General features: G+C 45.9%; 1 protein-coding gene across 2 annotated transcripts in view; it reads left to right on the forward strand.

Annotated features, from left to right (window-relative positions):
* The window catches only part of Tuft1 (tuftelin 1), a 43627-nt gene that overhangs the window by 12430 nt on the left and 9094 nt on the right, over window positions 1-22103 (forward strand). The window contains exons 2-7 of one of the 2 annotated variants that reach the window (XM_050124560.1): window positions 7096-7170; window positions 7525-7626; window positions 10723-10809; window positions 11458-11547; window positions 13578-13643; window positions 19055-19168. In XM_050124560.1, the coding sequence (XP_049980517.1) occupies window positions 7096-7170; window positions 7525-7626; window positions 10723-10809; window positions 11458-11547; window positions 13578-13643; window positions 19055-19168 (534 nt within the window). The remainder of the gene's footprint in view (window positions 1-7095; window positions 7171-7524; window positions 7627-10722; window positions 10810-11457; window positions 11548-13577; window positions 13644-19054; window positions 19169-22103) is intronic. The other variant, XM_050124561.1, reaches the window with a different exon arrangement.

The raw sequence follows: 22103 nt of genomic DNA on the forward strand, positions 1-22103 counted from the left end.
TTACTCTACAGCTTTGGATGACCTGGAATGCTCACTTTAAACTCACAGAGATCTGTTTGCCTCTGCTTCCTGAGTACTGGGATTCCAACTGGTACCCAGTCTAGAAAGATGGCTCTGTAGTTAGGAGCACTTCTAGAGAACCTGGGCTTGATTCTTATCACCCACATAGCCGATCGCCAGCCTCTGTAATTACAGTTCCAGAGGATCTGACACCCTTTTTTGGCCTGCTTGGGCACTACATACAGATGATATATACATGTAGGCAAAACACTCATCCATAACATTAGATAAAAATTAAAAATGATTAAAAATAAAAATGTAGGCCAGGCAGTGCTAATGCATGCCTTTTTTCTCAGCACTTGGGGTGGCGGGGGGAGGGCAGAAGCAGGAGTACCTCTGAGTTGGAGGACAGCTGTGTGTGTGTGTGTGTATATATATATGTGTGTACGTATGTGTATGTATTGTACCATGTATCTACAGAGCAAGTTCCAGGGCAGCCAGGGCCACACAGAGAAACCCTGTCTCTAAAAAACAAAACAAAAGTTAAAGACATACGCCCATCTCACCCAGCCTATTAATTAATTTTATTTTATTTTAAAGACAGAGTCTCATGTGGCCCAGCTCGGCCTTGGGTTTACTGTGTAGTTGACCTTGAACTTCTAATCTTACTCTGTTCAGCCCCTCCAAATGCTGGAGTTACAAATGCTTTACACCGGGTGTATGTGGTGCTGGGAATCGAACCCGGGGCCTCGTGCATGGTAGGCAAGCATTCTGCCAACTGAAATAAAACCCTAACTTTCAAGTTGAGCCTTGAAGGCTGAGTAGGAATTCTCCAAAGAGATTGAGGTGGGGCGGGGTATCGTTGCAACTGTCCCGAATGCTATTCCTCTTCTGTAAGGAGATGGAAGAGTGACCCAGGGACTGTTACAGATCATTTTGATCTATCAAATAAAGATTTCTTTATGGCTTACTTACTTTATAGCATGCATATGTGTTCTGACTGTGCGTGTTTATGTATGTGTGTGTGTGTGTGTATATATATATATATATATATGTGTGTGTGTACGTATGTGTATGTATTGTACCATGTATCTGAATGACTACCATGGAGGCCAGAAGAAGGCCTTGGATCCCTGGAACTAGAGTTATGTACGAGTGGTTGTGAGCTGCCATGTGCGTGCTAAGAACCAAACCAGTGCTTTTAACCACTGAGCCTTCTCTCCAGCCCTAATATTTTCTTAAAAAAAAAAAAACCTGTTTGTGTTTATGTGTGTGTGTGTGTGAGAGAGAGAGAGAGAGAGAGACAGAGATAGAGAATAAACTGTAAACTGACAACCTACATAGGGGTTGGTTTGAATAAATTGGTTTATCCATTAAATAGAGTGTTAGTGAGCATTAAATACAGTTTTGGCTGAGGCAACAGGACTACAAGTTCAAAGACAGAGTAGGCCACCAGGTGAGGTCCTGCCTTAAAAAAATAGATGATGGGGGGCTGACTGCTCTCCCGGAGGACCTGGGTTCAATCCCCATCACCCACATGGCAGCTCACAACTGTCTGTAACTCTAAGATCTGACACCCTCACAGAGACATACATGCAGGCAAAACCCCAATGCACATAAAATAAAAAATAAATATAAAAAATAGATAGGATTCCCTATCCGTATCCCTCAGCTCAGACCCCAGTACACTGTATTGCAGGATACGGACGTGGAAACCACCTGAGCTTCCCTGCTCACACAGGCATCTCTGCCATCGCTGTTGCCTCGGAGTCACCCTGCCCCTTTGCCCCACCCTCCCATTCGCTCCCAGCAATATTTAATCTGGTCTTTCTTTCTTTTTCTTTTATGCATTTATTTTGTGCTGAATTTATTCCAAGGCTGTAACATTTGTAGCTTCTGTTTCTTCTAGGAATTCTTTTTCTTTTGTGCAGTCTCCTTTTCTGGCTTAGAAACGGTTGTTCCTTTTCAGCGAGGGGTCACCCCTGTGTCGGGAGCTCATGTATGGATTAGTATGCTCGTGAGTTCTGGTAGTGGGTGCTTTGCTGGAGCACACCTGGTGTGCTCAGTGGCTGGAGAATCCACAGCTGACCCTAAGTGGTGCACTGCTCTGTTTGTAAGCCTGGGAGACACTCAGCAGTGTTTTAGCCACCGACGCTGGCCAGCTCCACTGTTTGTCCTGTGCACATCTGCTGACTCTGCCATCTGCTGCCAGACCAGCACACGCTGCTCCTTTAAAATGACGGCTTTTGGTGGGACGTAGTCTCCGTGGCTTTCTGATATACAAACCCTGGATGGCCTGGGCAGTTACATGGATGTTCTTAAAGTGAATATAAAGCCAGGCGGTGGTGGCACACATCTTTAATCCCAGCACTTGGGAGGCAGAGGCAGGCGGATCTCTGTGAGTTCGAGGCCAGCCTGGTCTACAAGAGCTAGTGCCAGGACAGGCTCTAAAGCTACAGAGAAACCCTGTCTCGAAAAACCAAAAAAAAAAAAAAAAAAAAAGGGAATTCAAAGATTTAAAACTCTTGAATTGTATAATTGTGTAGGGTTTTCTGGGTCAAGAAAGTAGTGAACCATTTTCATAGGTCACCTCAGGCTGCTTACAGAGAGAGGGTGTCTTCATTTCTTTCCTGTTCATTCGAGAATATTACATAAATGGAGTTGTATGGCATCTACCTTTTTATTGTTTTTGTTCCTACTCATAATTCTCTGGAGATTGCTAGTATAGGTATCAGTACTTGTCCCCTTTTATTGCGAAGTAATGTTCTAATTTAATGGATTTACAAAATTAGCAGTTCACAGGGCTAGGGAGACAGCTCAGCAGTTAGAACACTGGCTGCTCTTCCAGAGGACCTGGGTTTGATTCCCAGCACCCACATGGTGGCTCTCAATCACCTGTAAGTCCTGTTCACGGAGACCCAACAGCCTCTTCTGGCCTCCTTGGTCACTGGGCATGCACATGGTGCGCAGATGTAGGGCAGGTATGACACCCATACCCATAACTTAAGTTGGTTTTTTTTTTTTTTTTTTGGTTTTTTGAGACAGGGTTTCTCTGTGTAGCTTTGGAGCCTGTCCTGGAACTAGCTCTGTAGACCAGGCTGGTCTCGAACTCACAGAGATCTGCCTGCCTCTGCCTCCCGAGTGCTGGTTAAGTTTTTTTTAATAAGCAAAAACCCACCAAATGTAACAACTTGCCTGTTGAAGGGAGGCTTTGGGGAGTGGGTGATGCTGGAGATTGGATGCAAGGCCTTGACCATGCCAGACAAGATCTTCCATAACTCTTAAGGATTTTTCCCTTGTTATATTGAGACACAGTCTTATTGTAGTCCAGGCTGGCCTTGAACTTGAGATTTTGTATGAGTCTGTGCACAGATATGCCACACTGTATGCAAATACAGAGATCAGCTTGCTAGAGTGGTTTCTTTGTCTCTACCATGTGAGTGCTGGAGACTGAACTCGGGCCTTCAGGCTTGGCAGCAAGCACCCTTACCCCTGAGCCACCTCACGGGCCCTGTTCCAATTTTAGTATATGTACTGTCAAAATGGGTGCTAGTTCAGTAATTCTGGCGGGTATGTAGTGGTGCTCAGTGTGATCTTAATTTACATGTGCTTACAATTATTTATATGTACTTATTTACCATCTGTATCCCTTCATTAGTAAAATGCCTCTTCATATTCTTTCCTGCCTATAACAGAATATTAGGGAATAAATTATATTTTTGAAAGATACTGGTGTGTGTAAGTCATCCTGTGTTGTGTGTTTGTATCTCCCCCCCACGCACGCATGCACATCGATTTCCGTCTTTGTCTGTACTCAGTTACACTAGCTTCATCAAGTGAACAGTGCTGTGGGAGCTCCTTCCCCTCCTTCAGCCAGTAGCCTTTAAGATTCCTGTCAGAGAGCAAGGGCATGCTTTACAGCTGCATTTACAGTATAAGAGACACACCTATGTGGACTGGTATCTTAAAGGCTATTGGCTGAAGGAGCAGAAAGAGCTCCCACAGCAAAACAGTCTTCCATTCTCTGGGTGAGATTGCATAGAACTGGCACTGCCTCTCCAGTCCATGAGCTGAGTCAGTGGAGCCGGCCAGGCCTGGAGAGTTCAGACTACAAACCTGATTTCCTTATGAGCTACAGTCTCTATTCATTTGCGAGTGAGTGACTTGTAGTGATAGATGTTCTTTTTCTCTACTTTAGGAATTGGTCTATTTATTATAAATGATCAAATTTATATTTAAAGTTGTTCATAGTATTAGTTTTTTCTTTTGATAGCTATGGGGATTTTAGGGATATCTGTTTCATTATCTTTTGGTAGGGGGTCGTTTGAAACAAGATTTTACTGTGTAGCCCAGGGTTGAGCTTGTGATCCTCTTGCCTCTACTTCTCGGGTGCTAGGATTACAGGTGTCCGCAACCCTACCAGGTCTTATGAAGTGTTGAAAACTGACTTGGAACTTTATCCGTCCTAGTCAGCATCCTACCAAGGTGGCTTCTTCTCCAGCACATAAGTACCATAGCGTTGCTGTTCTCGTTGTTTTGGGCTTCTTTGAAACAAGGCTTCTCTGTGTATCCCTGGCTATTGTAGAACTCACTTTGAAGACCAGGCTGGCCTCAAATTCAGAGATCTTCTTGCCTCTGCCTCCTGAGTGCTGGGACCAAAGGCATATGCCACCATTGCCTGGCTTAATCTAGACAGTTTCTCATTGAGCCTCCTTTCCCAGGTGATTCTGGATTGTGTCAAGCTGATTAGACCCTAATTAGAACCATCACAGTTTACAGTCCACTCTCCTCCTTACTAACTGCTAAGATTAACATGTACCTAACAATTGTCTTAATTTTCTTGACTAAGATTGGTGGTGCATGCCTCTAATCCTAGTACAAAGACAGGCAGATCTCTGAGGCCAAGGCCAGCTTGGTCTGCACAGCAAATTCTAGGTTACATAATGAGAACTAGTCTCAAAAAGGTATGTGCCACAACACCTAACACACCTTTTTAAAAAGAGCAGATAAAATTGTATTATTTGAAGTATGTGTTTAGTGTGGAACAATGCGATCTAGCTAAGCAGCATATGCATGGCCTCACACAGTTACCATTTTTGTGGTGAGAGTGGGCAGGGAGGCAGGAGAGATGCTCAGAGTCTAAGAGCACTGGCTGGTCTTACAGAGGGCCTGGCTTTGGTTCCCACCACCCACATGGAGACTCAACTGTCCGGATGGTTTGGTGCCCTCTTCTGGCCCCCAAGGGCATTGCACACAAATGCTTCCATATCTGCAAGAAAAGCACTTATTCACATAAAATAAAAATGAAGAAATCCTTTCTAAGCAAACAAACTTCTGGGGCTGGGGTAAAGTGCAATCTTGAGGACCCGAGTCCGACTCTTGGTGGCAGCACGTGCTGTAATCTCAATACTAGGACAGAGACAGGAGGATGTGGGAGCGCTTTGCTGGCTTTCCAACCTAGCCAAATTGGTGAGCTCAGGTTCAGTGAGTAACTTTGTCTCAAGAAATAAAGTGGATTTAGGCAGATCCCTGTGAGTTCAAGGACAGCCCGCTCTAAATAGTGAGTTTCAAGACAGCCAGGGCTATGTAGTAAGACCTTGCCAGACGAGAGAGGGGCGAGGAAAATACCTGATGTTAACCCTGGGCTTCGACCTGCACACACACAACACTATAAACTACACTCTTAATCTTTTTTTTTTCCATTTGTCATGGTCACCAGGCTTGGTGGCAGAAGGCCTTTACCTGCAGAGCCGTCTTGATGTGTCTGCTTCTTTGTTGTTTTTCATATTGGTTTAATTTAATTTATTTATTTTGAGACAGGGTCTTACCCTCTACCTCTGTGGCCTGAAGCTTGCTATGTAGACCAGTCTGGCCTCAAATGCAGATCTAGCTGTTTGTGCCTCCTGGCACTAGCTCAAGGTCGCTTTCCTCCTTGGGATGCCCAGCACCCCCATCTTCTCTTGGGGTCTGTGGTGTAGCTGGGTGGAGTCTAACATGGGCAAGTAGCCTGGGTTCCATCCCAGCACTGCAGGAAAATCAGAAAGGAAGAGAATAGAAGTTTCCATCTCTATTCTACACCCTCATGCTGTCTCCCTCTGACTGTCAGCCCCTTGTCTTTCCCCATTTGAACTGAGGCCCAGAGTGGCTAAGTCCCCGTGCATCCTAAATTTCTAGCCGCCTGCTTTTCTCTCACTTTTGTTTTCCTCTCTGAGGTTTTTAGTTGTCCTCACAGGTGTTTAATCTACCCTGAGTTAGCAAAGTCGCCTTCGTCCTTTGAAATTACTCTGATCTCAGAGTAAATGCCTGCTATCTTGCCTTCTGTAATTTGGATCATTTCCATATGGCTAATAGAGGCTTGGTTGTATTCAGGTTTTTGTTTCTTTGTTTGCTGTTTGCTTGTTTTGTTTTTTTTGGAAATGTCTCACTCGTGTACTCTAGGCTAGCCTCGAATTGACGATCTTCCTGCCTCTGCCTGTTAAGTGCTGAAATTGTGTGTGAGTGTGTGTCTGTGTGTGTGCGTGTGTATATGTGTGCGTATATATGTGTGTGCGCGTGTGGGTCTTTATGTATGTTTGTGTATGTACATGTGTGTGTGTGTCCACTCCCAAATTGAGATTCAGGGTCTGACTTATTGTTTGGTTTCAGAAGGATATCCTAGGCTTCAAAAGTTTCTGGCTGTTTATCAGGGGTTGAAGTTCTGGGTTCAAGAGCAGAGTGCATTGGTGTACATCTGTAATCTCAGCACAGGGGAAGTGGGGCAGGAAAATCAGCAGTTCAAGGCTGTCCTGGACAGGATGAGACCCAATCTCTGAACAAACAAGCAAGCAAGACTTTTGGCTTGGAGATGATAGTCTGGGGATAATTTCTCTGTTCTCTGGGGAAGGAGAATCAATACCCTATGCTCCTGTGATCTGTGGAACCATGTGCCTATAGTCTTTCTCAGGTTAGAGACATGCCAGCACCCAGGGAGACCTGATACTGGACAAGCCTAGAGCATTTCTCTGGACTTGTCTTTGTCAAGGCCTGCCAGAGAGTCCACCTTAGCTGGCGGCAGGCTCTCCACTAAGGGGTCTCTGTTGCTGTTGTCATTACTAGGGCAGTGTGGACATTCTCAGGCTGGCCCTGCAGGGTGAACTGACAGGAGACGAACTTGAGCACATAGCCCAGAAGGTATCACGGTGTCTGCTGGGGTGAGGCCTCCTCTCAGCCAGTTCTTCATTGCTCCTGACCCTTCCTTCACCCTGGTGTTGCCTGGAGCCACATCTGTTGCTGCAAGCCTGCGAGCATCTCCTGCAGACACACCCAGCTCACTCAGCCTTGTGCTTTGGGAAGTGGGAGGCCCCTCTAAAATAAAAGCTAACCCAAGTTTTCTACTAACGTCCCCTGCCCTGTCCCTGTTGCTGTATGGCTGCTCTTGGGGGGCAAAGAAATCAGACTGAAGCTTCCTGTAGGTCTCTGTGTGGGTTGAGGGCAGAAGGTCCTGGTTGCTGTGTGGTTTCTGAGTCACTTCTGTCTCTCTGGCAGGCGGGCAGGAAGACTTACGCCATGGTGTCTGATCGCTCCTCTGGGCATGCCCTGGCTTCAGAACTGGTGGAATCCCATGATGGGCACGAGGAGATCATTAAGGTGAGCGTTGTTCACGTCCCCTTTTCCTCTCTGCTCCCCCATCCTGCAGGTATGTGATTGACAGCTCATATACCGGCTGGAGAGATCAGGAAGATGCTAGCTAGCTTCTGGTCATCTCCTGCAGTGGTTCTACCACCAGAATACACCCTTGCAGTGGCTTTGACCGAGCCTGGCCCCAGGCATGGGCATGAACAGTTTTCCTTCTTTTTTAAAAATAACTTTATTAGAGGCTGGGGAGTTGACTCAGTGGTTAAAAGCACTTGCTGTGCTTGTATAGGACCTGAGTTGGGTTCTCAGCACCCATGTCAGGTGACTCAAAACTGCCTGTTACTCCTCACCAGGGAATCTGATGCCCTCTTCTGGCCTCCGCGGGCAACTACACTCATGTGCACAGTCTCCAGACTTACATTGTTCTATTATTAATAAAAACTCGGGAGTTAAATATCGGGCTAAAAACCTGATTGGTAGAGAAGGGACCAGTGGCCTCCTCTTTCTCTCCTTCTCTGATCCAACAGGGCCTGTGAATCTTTTAAGCCACTCCCTTCTACTTCCTGTGTCTCCTATATGTGTCCTGGGTTCTCCAATGGCTAATTCTGGTCAGCTGGTGGCTAACTTTGCACTCTGGTTCAAAGTAAACTTTATGGGCAATCGCAGAGTTTCAGTGCAAACAAATTTCTCACAACAGTTTCCTATACAGATATACATAATACACATAATTAAAAGTTTAAAGATGTGTGGCTAGGGAACTGGCTTAGAGGTTAAAAGCATAGGGTGCTCTTCCCAAGGACCCAGGTTTGAGTCCCAGAACCTGCATGGTAGCTTACAATTGTCTGTAACTTCCATGTCAGGGAATCTAATACCTTGCAGGGTACCAGGCACATGTGATGTACAGACAGACATGCTTGCTGGCAAAACTCCAATGCATATATAAATAGATAAATAGCTTTTAAATTAAAAATGCATTTAAAAAATTAAAAATAGAGCCAGGCGGTGGTGGCGCACGCCTTTAATCCCAGCACTCGGAAGGCAGAAGCAGGTGGATCTCTGTGAGTTCGAGACCAGCCTGGTCTACAGAGCTAGTTCCAGGACAGGTTCCAAAGCCACAGAGAAACCCTGTCTCGAAAAACCAAAAAAAAAAAAAATTAAAAATAACTTTAGAACATAATATAGAGTTGAGCCAGTGCTCTTTACCTCTGAACCATCTCTTCAGCACCCCTATTTTATTTATTTATTTATTTATTTATTTATTTATTTATTTATTTATTAAACCATTTATTTTTTCTTTTTTTTACTTATTTATTTATTATATATATAAAACATTCCTTCCATGTATGCTTGTATGCCAGAAGAGGGAACCAGATCTCATTACAGATGGCTGTGAGCCACCATGTGGTTGCTGGGAATTGAACTCAGAACCTCTGGAAGAGCAGTCAGTGCTCTTAATCTCTGAGCCATCTCTCCAGCCCCCTATTTTTATTTATTTATTTACTTATTTTGGTTTTTCGAGACAGGGTTTCTCTGTGGCTTTGGTTCCTGTCCTGGCACTAGTTCTTGTAGACCAGGCTGGCCTCGAACTCCCAGAGATCCGCCTGCCTCTGCCTCCCAAGTGCTGGGATTAAAGGCGTGCGCCACCACCGCCCGGCTCCCTATTTTTATTTTTAAGATAGGATTTCACTTTGTAGTTTGGACTAGCCTGGAACTCCTGCCTCAACCTCTCAGGTGCTAGAATTACAAGTGTGTGCTGCCACAGCCAGCTGCAAATGGAATTTTGTTTATTACTATATTTATTTATTTGTGTGTACATGTGTGCTGTGTGCATGTGCAAAAGCCAAAGAGGCCTTGGAGTGTCTTCTGTCACTGTTGGCCTTTTCCCCCGAGGCCTGTCCTTTCTCAGCTACCCTGGAAGCTCCTGAGCCCTGGAGACCTTTCCGTCTCTGCCTCACTTGAAGCTGGGGTCACAGCACTTATGGGGAAGCAAGCCAGTGTGCTACCTGGGGCTGGAATCTGAATCTTGTCCTCATGGTTTCAGAGAAATGCTCCTAACTATTGAGCCACCACTCTCCAGCCCCTGCCAAGGTTTCATCTTTGGATTGCTGACTGCTAGGATATAGCAAGACAACCTGTTTGTACATTGAGGTGGTGTCCTTCAGCCTCGCCGCTCTAGCTACGGCGTTCCCTGGGGATTTTAGACAGTTCTCTACGCTAGGTTATGTCATCTGCAAATAGGCATTGCTTCACTTCTTCCCTTCCAAACGGAATGCCTTTAATTACTTTATTTTCCTTACCCAGAGTAATTGCATGCCTCTTGAGGAAGACGAAGCTACCTCATAGTCTAGCAGGATAACCGTTGTAAACATCTTACTGTATACCCTCCTCGATATATACATGTATCTCTTAAAAAAAGAGAATGTTAGTACGCGCTGTTCCATCATCTCCTCCTCTGCCCACACTGAATGACACATTGTAACGCCTTCTGTGTCTAGACCTATCAGCATTTTAATGGCAGCATAATATTCCACTAAACGCTATGACTTACTGAATTCATTATCCATTGTTGCACATTTTGTCTGTTTTTCTTTTGTATCCATGTCTAATACTTGGCTGAGCATAAATGCCACTGAGTGTACGTACGCTAGCGGTCAGAGCTGTTTTTCACTGCTGGAAAAGGCTGTGCCGAGCAGAGCCTTCAGTTCTTCCCCAGACCTCTTTTCGTGGGGACTGCGTGACTGGCTCAGCGTGCATCCTTCCGGCCACTTTTCCATCAAGTCACATGGTATGGTTGAGTGTGTGGTGCTATGGTTGTGTGTCGTTTAGCTGACTTTGTTGTTAGGATAAATTCCTAGAAGCAGATTAAATAGGTCCAAGAGCACTACATTTTGGGGCTGGCTGTAGCTGAGTTGGTAGTGCTTGTCTAGCGTGTATGAAGACCTGAGTCTGGTCCCCAGCTCTGCCTACACAGAGTAGTGGGAATGCATTTCCAACTCTTCTGAGCTGAGTCACCAATTTGTCTCCGGGTAAGCTGGTGCTCACAGTGCTCCTTCCTCCTGGGAGTGCGGCTGCGTGTTTCTTAGCTAAACAGTGCCGTCCTCATTGCAGGTGTACCTGAAAGGGAGGCCTGGAGACAAGATGATCCACGAGAAGAACATCGACCAGCTGAAGAGTGAGGTCCAGTACATCCAGGAGGTGCGGCCCCATTCCTGGAAGGGAGGGAAGGGGGGAGGGAGGGAATACCTAGAGTCCCTGAGCCTAAAATCTGGGGGGCTCCCTTTTATTTCTGCTCCTTTTGTGTCACTGCAGTGCCCATGGCCTCCTGTGTCTATATAGTATTTATTTATTTCTACTTGTTATTTGTTTCCTGAGACAGGATCTCTGTGGAGCCCTGGCTGTCCTGGAACTCTTTATGCAGGCCTCTGTTTCCTAAGTGCTATCAAATAGCATTCTTGACCTTTAGATCTAATCCATTAATCAACAAATAATCAAGTATCCTGCACCAGGCCAACTGTATGGCTATTTGGCTGTGTGGTCCGCCACCTTCCCCAGTGTTTCCCAGCCCCTGCCTGGCTGGTCTCCTCCTTAGCACTCACCACTGGATTCCACACTGCGCATCTTATTTATCTCTTCAGCCAGCATGCCAGTGCTGCCAGGGGAGGAGTTAATTTATCTTGTTGCTTGCACTGGAGAGACTGGGTTGTCACCTCACCCAAGCACAATTCCTGTCTGCAGCCACTGTGTGTCACAATGTCAGACTGAAGTAGTATGGGTCGGGGATGTGACCCAAAGGTTTGCTTTCTCTGCCCTGAGCCTCAAGTGTCTTGGCCTTCTTTTCCCCAGGCCAGGAACTGCCTGCAGAAGCTCCGGGAGGATATAAGTAGCAAGCTTGACAGGAGTCCAGGAGACCCTCTACAGCGGCAGGAGATCCAGGTACTTGGGAATGGTGCTGACTCTCGGGCATGACCAGGAAGGGAGAGCGCAGAGAGGCTCCGGCTTCCTGAGAACTCACAGAAATAGGGCTCCAGGGCTGGAGAGATGGCTCAGTGGTTAAGAGCGTTGCCTGCTTTTCCAAAGGTTCTGAGTTCAATTCCTGGCAACCACATGGTGGCTCACAACCATCTATAAAGAGGTCTGGTGCCCTCTTCTGGCCTGCAGACATGCACACAGACAGAATATTGTATACATAATAAATAAATAAATAAATATTAAAAAAAAAGAAAGAAATAGGGCTCCAGCATGTAGCCTTGGATATCCTAGGTATCCAAACTTCTTGTAAGTTGCTCTTGCCAAATTTGGGTGAGCCTAAGTAGAAATGGAATATATATATATATATATATATATATATATATATATATATATTTTCTGTATTTTTTTATTTTATTTTTTATTTTGAGACAAGATTTTTCTATGCAGCCCTAGCTGTCTTAGAACTCACTATGTAGACCAAGATGGCCTGGAACTCACAGAGATCCTCTAGCCTCTGGCTCCCAAATGCTGGGATTAAAGGTGTGAACTACCACACCCAACTAACATTTATTATTTTTATTTTATGTGTGTGAGTCTTTGCCTGTCTGTGTGTATGTGCACCATGTCTTCACCCAGTGTTCTGGAAGGCCAAGAGTGTCAGATCCCTGGGACTGAAGTCACAGGTGGTTATGAGCTGCCATGGGGGTGCTGGGACTTGTGGCTCTCTCCAGTCCCAAAGTGGAAGTCTTGATCCAGTCTGCTATTTGTGTATGCAGTTATCTCAACGCTGGGCTAGGAGACTCCATCCTGTCCCTGTATCCTTAGCCTAACCAAGATGTAGGAAGCAGAGACATCAGTAATCTAGGAGCAAACACTGTAAATCTTCTCTGGGAGAGTAGTGTGGGAATCTGCTATCCAGCTTTCTCAAAGCTCCAGAACAGGAGTGGCCTCAGAAGCAGAGCAAGCTCCTCTTGAGCTCCTGAGACCTGAGTTTGGGTCAGATGATCTTTCTCCAGCAGCAGCCCCCTCCCTGTTCTGAGCCGCTGGTGCCAAAAGGGCTCCTTGTCTCCACTGATTTCATGGGCTGGACTGGATGTTTCCAGATTTCCCTTTTTTTTTTTTGGCTGAAGGTAGCACCATCGAGGCCTGATGTCACACCTGGCTGGTGGGAGGTACCTTGTCGAGTGCCTCCAGAATTTTTGTGCACAGTCAGAGCTAGACCCCAATCCCAGGCCCCTTGTTGAGATCATGTGATGAGCAGTAGCAAAAGCTTTTCCTCTCTTGGTTAGTCTTTGTCAAAACTTGTCAGAATCTCCATGGAAAGGAAACCTCAGTGTGCGTGGCAAGCAGCGGCTTCTGTTCCTGGGAGGGATGCACCTCAGACCTTTTCCAGTCTGTGCAGGCTTTAGCCTATGGTCTGTCTCACCCACCCTACAGGTTACAGATCCCTCTCAAGGCCATCTTGCAGCCCACCCTCTACTTTCTGTTTGCCTTGGAGCACTAGGAATCTTTCCCCTCCTAGGCTCCCTCTTTCTCTTCTTTTTCCTATTTCTTTCCCTTCTCCCTTTCCCTTCTCTTCCATAAAAGATAAAAAGAATATTTTTACATTTATTTTGCATGTGAACCTGCACATGTGTTGAGTGTGTGTATGTGTGTGTATGCATGCACTCATGCCATGACACACATGTGGATGTCGGGACAAATTTCTGGAGTCAGTTCTCTCCTGCCAGGTGTTTCTGGGGACTGAACTTGGGTGGTTTGGTGGCAAGTGACCCTGAGCCTCCTCACTGCTCTGTAGACTGTGAATCTCCTCACTGCTCTGTAGACTGAGCCTCCTCACTGCTCTGTAGACCCTGAGCCTCCTCACTGCTCTGTAGACTCTGGGCCTCCTCACTGCTCTGTAGGGTTTGACATCTTAGAAATGTAATGCATCAGAATTGTTTGCCAGGTTGCTCAATTGTTTTTAATATGGATTTTTTTTCTTCTCTCCACAGGTGGTACTAGAAAAGCCAAATGGCGCCAGTCAGGGTCCCACGTCTCTCTACAACAGCCCACCTGAGGTAGGTAGCAGGGGAGACCGTGGTGAACTGAGTTTAACCAGCAGACAGCATTCCCTGCCCCCGGCTGTTCCACCTCATACCTCATTTGGTATAAAAATCTAACAACAGAGACAGGAAAAGTGGAAGTTCTGCAAGCTGGCTGCTTAGGAGTAGCCACTGCCAGCAGACTGGAGTGGGCGGGTCCTCCAAAAGGATGACTTTGCTTGGCTGCCCCTTGGGTGAGACTTACGAGCTTTAAAGGAGGTGATGCCTGGGTCCCATCCCTGGAGATGTAGAGCAATTGTTTTTAAATGTTCATGAGTGTTTTGCAAGCATGTGTGTATATATACCACATGTGTGCCTGGTGCCCTGGAGAGCAGAGGAGGCTGTTGGATTCCCCTGGACTTAGTGTTACAGTTTTGAGCCATCATGTGGGTGCTGGGAACTGAACTTGGATCATCTGGTAGATCAGGAGGATCTCTTAACTGCTGAGCCATCTCCGTAGTGCCAGCATCATGTTTCTGGTTTTTTTTTTAAAGATTTATTTATTATGTATACAACATTCTGCCTCCATTTATGCCTGTACACCAGAAGAAGGCACCAGATCTCATTACAGATGGTTGTGAGCCACCATATGGTTGCTGGGAATTGAACTCAGGACCTTTGGAAGAGCTGCCAGTGCTCTTAACCGCTGAGCCATCTCTTCAGCCCCCCATGTTTCTGTTTTTTTTAAGATTTTATTTATTCATTATGTATACAGTGTTCTGGCTGCATGTATACTTACACACCAGAAGAGGGCACCATATCTCATCCTAGATGGTTGAGCCACCATGTGGTTGCTGGGAATTGAATTCATGACCTCTTGAAGAGCAGTCAGTGCTCGTAACCTCTGAGCTGGAATAGCTTTCCAGCTCTGAGCATCATGTTTTTTTAAGTGAGTCTGATATTTATCTAAAGTTGAGTACCATTCTTTTCTTTCTTTTCTCTTCTTTTTTTCCCAAGACAGGGTTTCTCTGTAGCTTTGGAGCCTGTCCTGGAACTAGCTCTTGTAGACCAGGCTGGCCTCGAACTCACAGAGATCCACCTGCCTCTACCTCCCAAGTACTAAGAGTAAAGGCATGCATGCGCCATTACTTCTGGGCATAAGTACCATTATTTTCTGTGCACAGACACTCATTTAAATGCATGCACAGATGTACATGCACAAGCAAACATGTACCTATATTTCTCAAATCCAGGATCATGTTAAACATTACTTCTGTTCACTTCTCCTCTTGTATGCTGTGTAAGCGCTCTTACTCCTGAGGCACTTTCCCAGCCTCCTGGCTTTTATTTAAGCCTTTTGTTGTTGTTTTTTGTTTTTGAGACAGGGTTTCTCTGTGTAGTGGCCTTGGAACTCACACTGTAGATAGGCAATCCTGGAACTCACAGAGATCCTCCTGCCTCTGCATCCTGAGTGCTAGAATTAAAGGTGTGCACCACACCATCTGGTTTTATTTAAGTTTTTCCATGTTATTTCATAAGCTTCATTCTCCTCAGCTGCTGTGCTTTTTAAAAAATGAGACTTGTACCTTGTGTCTTAGTTATGGTTTCTCTTGCTATGAAGAGGCACCATGACCACAGCAACTTTTGTAAGGAAAACATTTAATTGAGGTGGTGTCTTATAATTTCCGAGGTTCAATCCATGATCAACATGGCCTGCAGGCAGACATGGTACTGGCTACATCTTGATCAGAAGGCAACAGGAAGTGGACTGAGGCACTGGACATGTCTTGGGCATATATGAGCCCTCAAAACCTTCCCCTCAGTGACACACTTCGTCCAGCAAGGCCACACCCACTCTCACAAAGCCACACCTCCTAGTAGTGCCACTTCCTATGAGCTTATGGGGTCAGTTACATTCAAACCACCACAATAAGATATGCTAACTATAGACAATCTGGGAATTCAGAAACAGAAAAGTAAAAGGAGAAATTTTTCAGAATTTTAGTCTCTGCATCAGTGGCAGCAGTAGCCTGTGAGCATCCTGAGGGCTTCACCTCACCTTAGGGACTGCCACGAGGAAGAAAGCCAGATTCTTGACTACACTTAACTCTAGGGCGGGTCAGAGTGAAGCAAAGTTGGCAGTTTATTAATAAAGGTAAGGGATAGTACATGTTTCAGATTCCATGTGGGCCACCAGAGAGGGAGAGCTCAGGAAAATGGCCACACATGGGCTTCACTAGAGGGGCATCAACTTAGGTGTCTACAGTGGCGGTTTGTGATCGTCTGACTTTCTAGATTACACTGCTCCAAGTACATAATTTACAACACGGTTTGAAGACTAAGTAAAACTTAAGTTTTAAGTTTAAAAATTAAGTAAAAATATATGAGCTGATTTATTTCTAGTCTGAAAGAATTTCTTTTAATGAAATTGTCAGGTGGTTTAAAACATAGGGTTTTTTTTAACATTTATTTATTTATTTATTTATTTATTTATTTATTTATTTATTTGTTGTGTGTGTGCACTTGAGTGTGTGTGTGCACAAACATGTGAATGCCCCCACATGTGTGTGAAGGTCAGAAGACAGCTGGGAGGAGATGGTTCTCTCCTGTGAGGAGATTTATGAGGGATATTGTGTGGGTGTTTGGGATGACAGAGGAGTGATAATGTGGTCATGTTTACAAACATTCTTTCCCAAAGTGAGCTCAGTTTATTTGTTATTGTTAGCATCTTTGTTTAACTCCTCTTAGGAAAGCCAGTGTGTCTAACCACTCTTGGCTTTATCAGTGTTCACAGTTCTGTCTCCCCGCCAGATTCCAGAAATATGGGGTTTCTTTCTCTTCCCCTGACCCTTCACTTTTCTTGTCTCTCTGTCCAGTCCCATCTCCAAAGGGGAAAAGTTACACTTTCGTGAAACGTTCTCTGCTTTCTCAGTCATGCAAATACTCAGTTACATCTCACTCTGCATTTCCTTGTTTGCTTCTGTTTCTGTGGTGGTGGCTTTTCTTTGTTTGTCCTGTTTTTAGGGGCTTCTGTCTGTTTGATACTGAGGCTTGAACCTGGGTCTCTTCAACAGTCATGGCCTCTACCACTAAAGTGCACACCCAGCCCCAAGAACAGTTTTTGGGGGTTGGGCTCTTTGGCCTTTGCGTATAGAAATGAATCACATTCATCAATTACTCACCGTATATCAAGCCCATCGAGGCCTCTCGCTGATTGTACTGTTTTTTCTTCTTTTCCCACTAACTAGAAGATACTTATTTTATAACTTTAAATAAAATTACTGTAAAGTGATTTCAGTTTACATGATGGATTTATGTCCCTTAAATAATTTTGTTCAAAATGCGTTTTTAGGATCTGTTTGTATTACTATATGAAAATCTGATGTGTTGAGCCATGCATGACACATGATGGCACATGATGGCAATGATGATGGCACATGATGATAGCACATGATGGCACATGATAGCACATGATGATGGCACATGATAGCACATGATGATGGCACATGATAGCACATGATCATGGCACATGATGGCACATGATGATGGCACATGATGATAGCACATGATGATGGCACATGATGGCACATGATGATGGCAATGATGATGGCACATGATGGCACATGATGATGGCACATGATGATAGCACATGATGATGACACATGATGATAGCACATGATGATAGCACATGATGATGGCACATGATAATAGCACATGATAGCACATGATGATAGCACATGATGATAGCACATGATAGCACATGATGATGGCACATGATGGCACATGCCTGTAATCTAGCGACATGGGAGACCGAAGCAGGAAGAACAATGTCAGCTTGAAGCCTAGTTTGTTATTTGTTCCTCTCATGTGTAGTTTTATAACTGCCTTTTATTGTTGCTTTATATTGTATTACATAATAAAATCTCTTTCTCCCTTCCTCCCCCTCTTTCTTTCTCTCTCTAGTACTTAACCTCTTACACATGTTAAGCAAGCAGCCTGCTACAGAGCTGAACCTCTGACATATTTTAATTAATGTAAAAAAATCTCCATGTCATTGAAAAGGTCTTCTGAGAAGATAGTTGAAGTAAATGTGTCCAGGTTGTATCCCAGGAGCCTGTTGGTGAGGCTAGCAAGGACTCGACAAAGTGACTTAATTAATGTCCAGACTGTTCCTTCCCCGTGGGTCACCGTATTTGACAAATAAGTTATTGGTAATAATTATAGTAACACCTAGCAATAGCTGCCTATATTCTTCTTAGAAGCTCCAACCCCCACCAGGTACTGCCTTGCCATCTCTGGAGACAGCCCGTGAGGCAGGGTGTGGTGAGGAGTCTTCCCCACTCTCACACTTAGAAATGGAGGCCTGCAGGAGCCAGGAAGAATGAAAAGGCAGGGGATACCTCCCTGCACCCGGCTGAGAGTTCTGTGCTGGGATGAAGGTCTTGCTGCTTGCTAGTGTGCAAGACTGGGAGAGTCTGCCAGACTCAGGAGTTGTGCAGCAGAAGTGAGAGCGAGACCCTGCACGCCTGCTCAGCCTCACCAGCAGCCCACGGCTGGGTGTGTCTGGGAGGGACAGCTAGCCGTCACCTCAGTGAGAACGCCTTTCTTCATCACATCAGATCCACGCGCTTCGCGCTTTTCTCTAAACCTGCCTGTGCAGCAATAAGCCCTTCCCATGCTGATTCCGTGTGAGTCATGACAACGGCTAAAGGTGTGCCCTCGGGCTTTGGGGCTGCCCTCGGTGTGATGGGAGCCAAATAGCCGCTGTCCTTGGGAGCCTAGTCTGAAAGGGAGCAAGGTCTTTGTTCTCAGAGAGCTTTACTCTGAATCCAGGACTGGTTCATACCTTTAATCCTAGCCAAGGAAGGCTGAGGCCGGATTGCTACAAATTTGAGGTCAGACTGGGCCTGTATATGGTGAGTTCCAGATCAACCTGGACTGCAGAATGAGACCTTAAGTCAGAACAACAGCAAAGCAGTCTAATCGGGAGGGAGGAAGGCATGTCCATAAAGACAGCACCCTTCCCCCACCTCTGAGAAGTCATTCCTGAGCCAGTGAGATGATCAAGTAACACTGCCCTGAAGTCTCTGAGACCCACAGGAAGGAAGGAGGGAACCACCTCCAACCTCCGTATGTGTTCAATGGTCCACACACACACCACCACCCCAACATACAAGATACATGTTAAAAAAAAAGTAAGCGTTTGAGAAGAAACCATTCCCTTGATGTGTTTAAAAATGACTATCCTAAATCCTTGAGTGATTGGAGCCTGGCCAAGTCCCTTAGGGGTTAAGGGAGAATGTTTTTGTGGACCCTGTGTGATGCTCATTCTTTTGTCAGGGTGGTCCCTACAGGTGGTGCAAATCCCAGCGTTGGGCAGGAAGGCGGCCTTCTCTTACCAAGTCATAGATGGGCAGCTTCCTTTCCTTTCTCTGTTCCTGTTCTAGGCTGACACCTGCATGAGCGAAGACGTCGAGAGCTTGAAGAAGACCGTGCGGGAATTGCTTGCTAAGCTGCAGGAGGCCGAGCAGCGACACCAGTCAGACCGTGTGGCTTTCGAGGTAAGATGTGGGATCTGGAGAGAAGGTGCCCTCAGGACTGGCTCCTAGATGAAGTGCCAGCGACTTTCTCAGCATGGAGTTTGTTTCTCTGGGTGGACGACAGCCAACAATGCAATGCTTTGAAGCCTTGCTCACCTCCTGTCTGCCTCTGCTTTCCCTGGATGTTAGTTAAAGTGTTTGCTGTCCACATCTGGAAGCCCTCACACCTCCTGTCTGCCTCTGCTTTCCCTGGATGTTAGTTAAAGTGTTTGCTGTCCACATCTGGCCGCAGTTCAAAGGTCAGGTCTTTTCTTTTCCTTTCCCTGCTGTGCTGAGGCTTATGCCTTCCTTCTGCTTGTTAGGCAATGCTCTGCCTCAGGGCTACATGGCTAGCCCTTGAAGGTTGGCTCTTGATTCTCTGTTCTAAAGAAGTGTAGTAGTAGTCCCGGATGGGGGCTGCAGATAACTCAAGAGTCATTGCTGTGTGTACCATAATAAGAATTACAGCTTCCGAGGCTTCTTGTTGGCAGCGACTGTTGCTGTCCTGTTCCCAGAACTCCAGTGCTTATACATGGCATAAGGTAGGTCTTTCATAAATGGAGGCTGAGTGTATAAGTCTGTGTAGTCAAAAAGATAGCCAGGATGATGGACACACAGGCCTTTGCCACCTTTATTATTGTTATAGTTGATTCTTTATTTTATGTGTATGGCTGTTTTGTCTGCGTGTGTGTGTTCCACATGCATGCCTGATGCTTGAGGAGGTCAGAAGCGAGCATTAGAGCCCCTGGAACTGGAGTTCTAGATGGTTCTGAGCTACCAGATGGGTGATGGGAATCGAGCCTGGGTCCTCTGGAAGAGCACCAAGGTCTCTACTCCGTTGAGCTATCTCCAGCCACTGTTGTTTTTGAGACAAATCTCATGTAGCCCAGGTTGGCTTTGAAAAATTCCTGATTCTTTACCTTCCCAAGTGCTGGATGTGTGTGTGTGTGTGTGTGTGTGTGTGTGTGTGTGTCCTGGAGACTGAATGCACACTAGGCAGGCATGGTACCAGTGAGGAACATTTCTGGCTCTGTAGTTGATTCTGTAAAATGTTGTGTGTGTGTGTCTGTTTGGTCAGCCAGCCGTTCATTTGTGCAGCGAGCAGAGGACACTTTGCTGTCCTGGCGTGCGTATGGAGGTCAGAGAACCGCTTACAGGAGTCAGTGTGGGTCCTGGGGACTGAACTACGTTTGCCCTGCTGAGCCATCTCATCAGCCCCCCTGCCCCCAAGTAATCTAGATTGTTTTAGAGGATTAAAAAAAATACAAAATCTATGAACAGGAAAAGCCCCTTTCTAGTAAGAGTGTGCGAGTCTTCGGTTCAACATGGAAAATCCTTGGGGTGTAGAATGCTGTGCGCTGGGCAGCTCTCTGTCTGTTCTGTGTGCAGTCTCTCTTCTGTTACCTGTTACTGCTCACAGGTAGATACGGTATGATAGGATTGTGTTTGCCTCAGGCACACTGGGAGCTTTTCCATAGAGAAAGAGTTGTTTTTTATATTGTGGGTGGGTGGTTGTCACAGTGCATACATGGAGGTTGGGTTTCTCTTTGCTGGAGTTGGTTCTTTCCTTCCACGACATAGATCCCTGGCATCAAACTCAAGTCTCCAGGCTCGATGGTGGCCACCTTTACCTTCTGAGCCATCTACTGACCCTAAACTCGGGGGTTTTTGAGAAGAAGATGGAGGATGAAGGAGAACAGCACTGAGAATGATGATTTGCCTTGGGATTAAGGAAACTGAGCCATGACATAGCTTTCCTTAGAGCTGGGTTCAGGTTCTGTTGGACGGATTCATGAACGACCGTGTTGGGTGTGTTTGCGAGCGCTTGCTACAGTGGGTTTAGAAGAGGGAGACAGACTTAGTGTTTCTCAGTGCTGGGTTTCTAAGTAGACTTTCTTGTTAAACATAGTTTGACTTAGGGCGATTTTAAGACCAGTTTATGAGCAAAGCAGCCTTTTGATAAAGGAGTTCCCAGTCTCTGTCCTGTGACCCAGTTTAGATAATCTGGTTATTTATGTATCAGTTGATGACCACCCATTTCCTCTATTCTCTGGAAGAAATACAAGGAAAGGAGGCTGAAGCTGTTGCCCTAAGCTGGTTTAGGACTTGGGAGGCCGTGAGAAGTTGTGGCATTCCAGACATGCTTGTGATTTCTGAGGGTGTGATGGAGCCTGCTGCTCCCAAGGCCGGCCTGAGACATTAGCAGCCAATTTGGGATAGTGGATAGTTCTTCACCCAGTACAGCAGGTGCCCCTTAGATCAGGTTCCTCCTACGTGAACAGGGCAGGCTAAGCCGCTGTGACAGATTTGGAAAACAAGTCTGATTTGTTTGGTTTCCCCCTCTGGGCCTGTTGGTTTTTGTAGGTTTGTTTTTGCTCTTTGTGATTCTGTGATGGACATTGGAGGTTTAGATCATGGCTGTGTTATCTGTGCTCTGGCATACATCAGTCTGAGTGTGGTGCTTATGTACTGAGAAGACAGCCCTTTTTCTAAGCTCCTGCTCAAGAAGATGGCCTGTTTCGGGCTAATACTCATTTTTGAGGGTGTTTCTTAACCTGTCCTGATGAAGACTATTTGTCCAGTCTGCTTTTCTGAACCTGGGGGTATGAAGGGCAAGACTGACCATTTTCATAAGTATCGCCTGTCGTGGAGTATGGACTCCTGGTCTACTGGCTGCCTGCCTCAGGAGGAATTTGCAGTGAATTTTCTTGGTTAGGGCAGGTGAGTTATGTGGACAGGTCCCATCACACACTTCCGCATTGGGCTTTCTCTCCTCTGATTCACCAGGTCCTCCAGAGGTTATCTAGATCCTCTTTTACCAAGTGGTGAGGTGTCTGGGGTGAAGGGAAGCAGAGAAATGGATGCTGAAGTTCCCGGTGGTAGCATGGGCCCTGGCATTCTCTAGCTTTGTTTGTGC

This window comes from Alexandromys fortis, unplaced genomic scaffold (assembly GCF_014885135.2).
Source record: "Alexandromys fortis isolate MF-2015 unplaced genomic scaffold, M_Fortis_MF-2015_v1.1 scaffold_218, whole genome shotgun sequence".
NCBI lineage: Eukaryota > Metazoa > Chordata > Mammalia > Rodentia > Cricetidae > Alexandromys > Alexandromys fortis.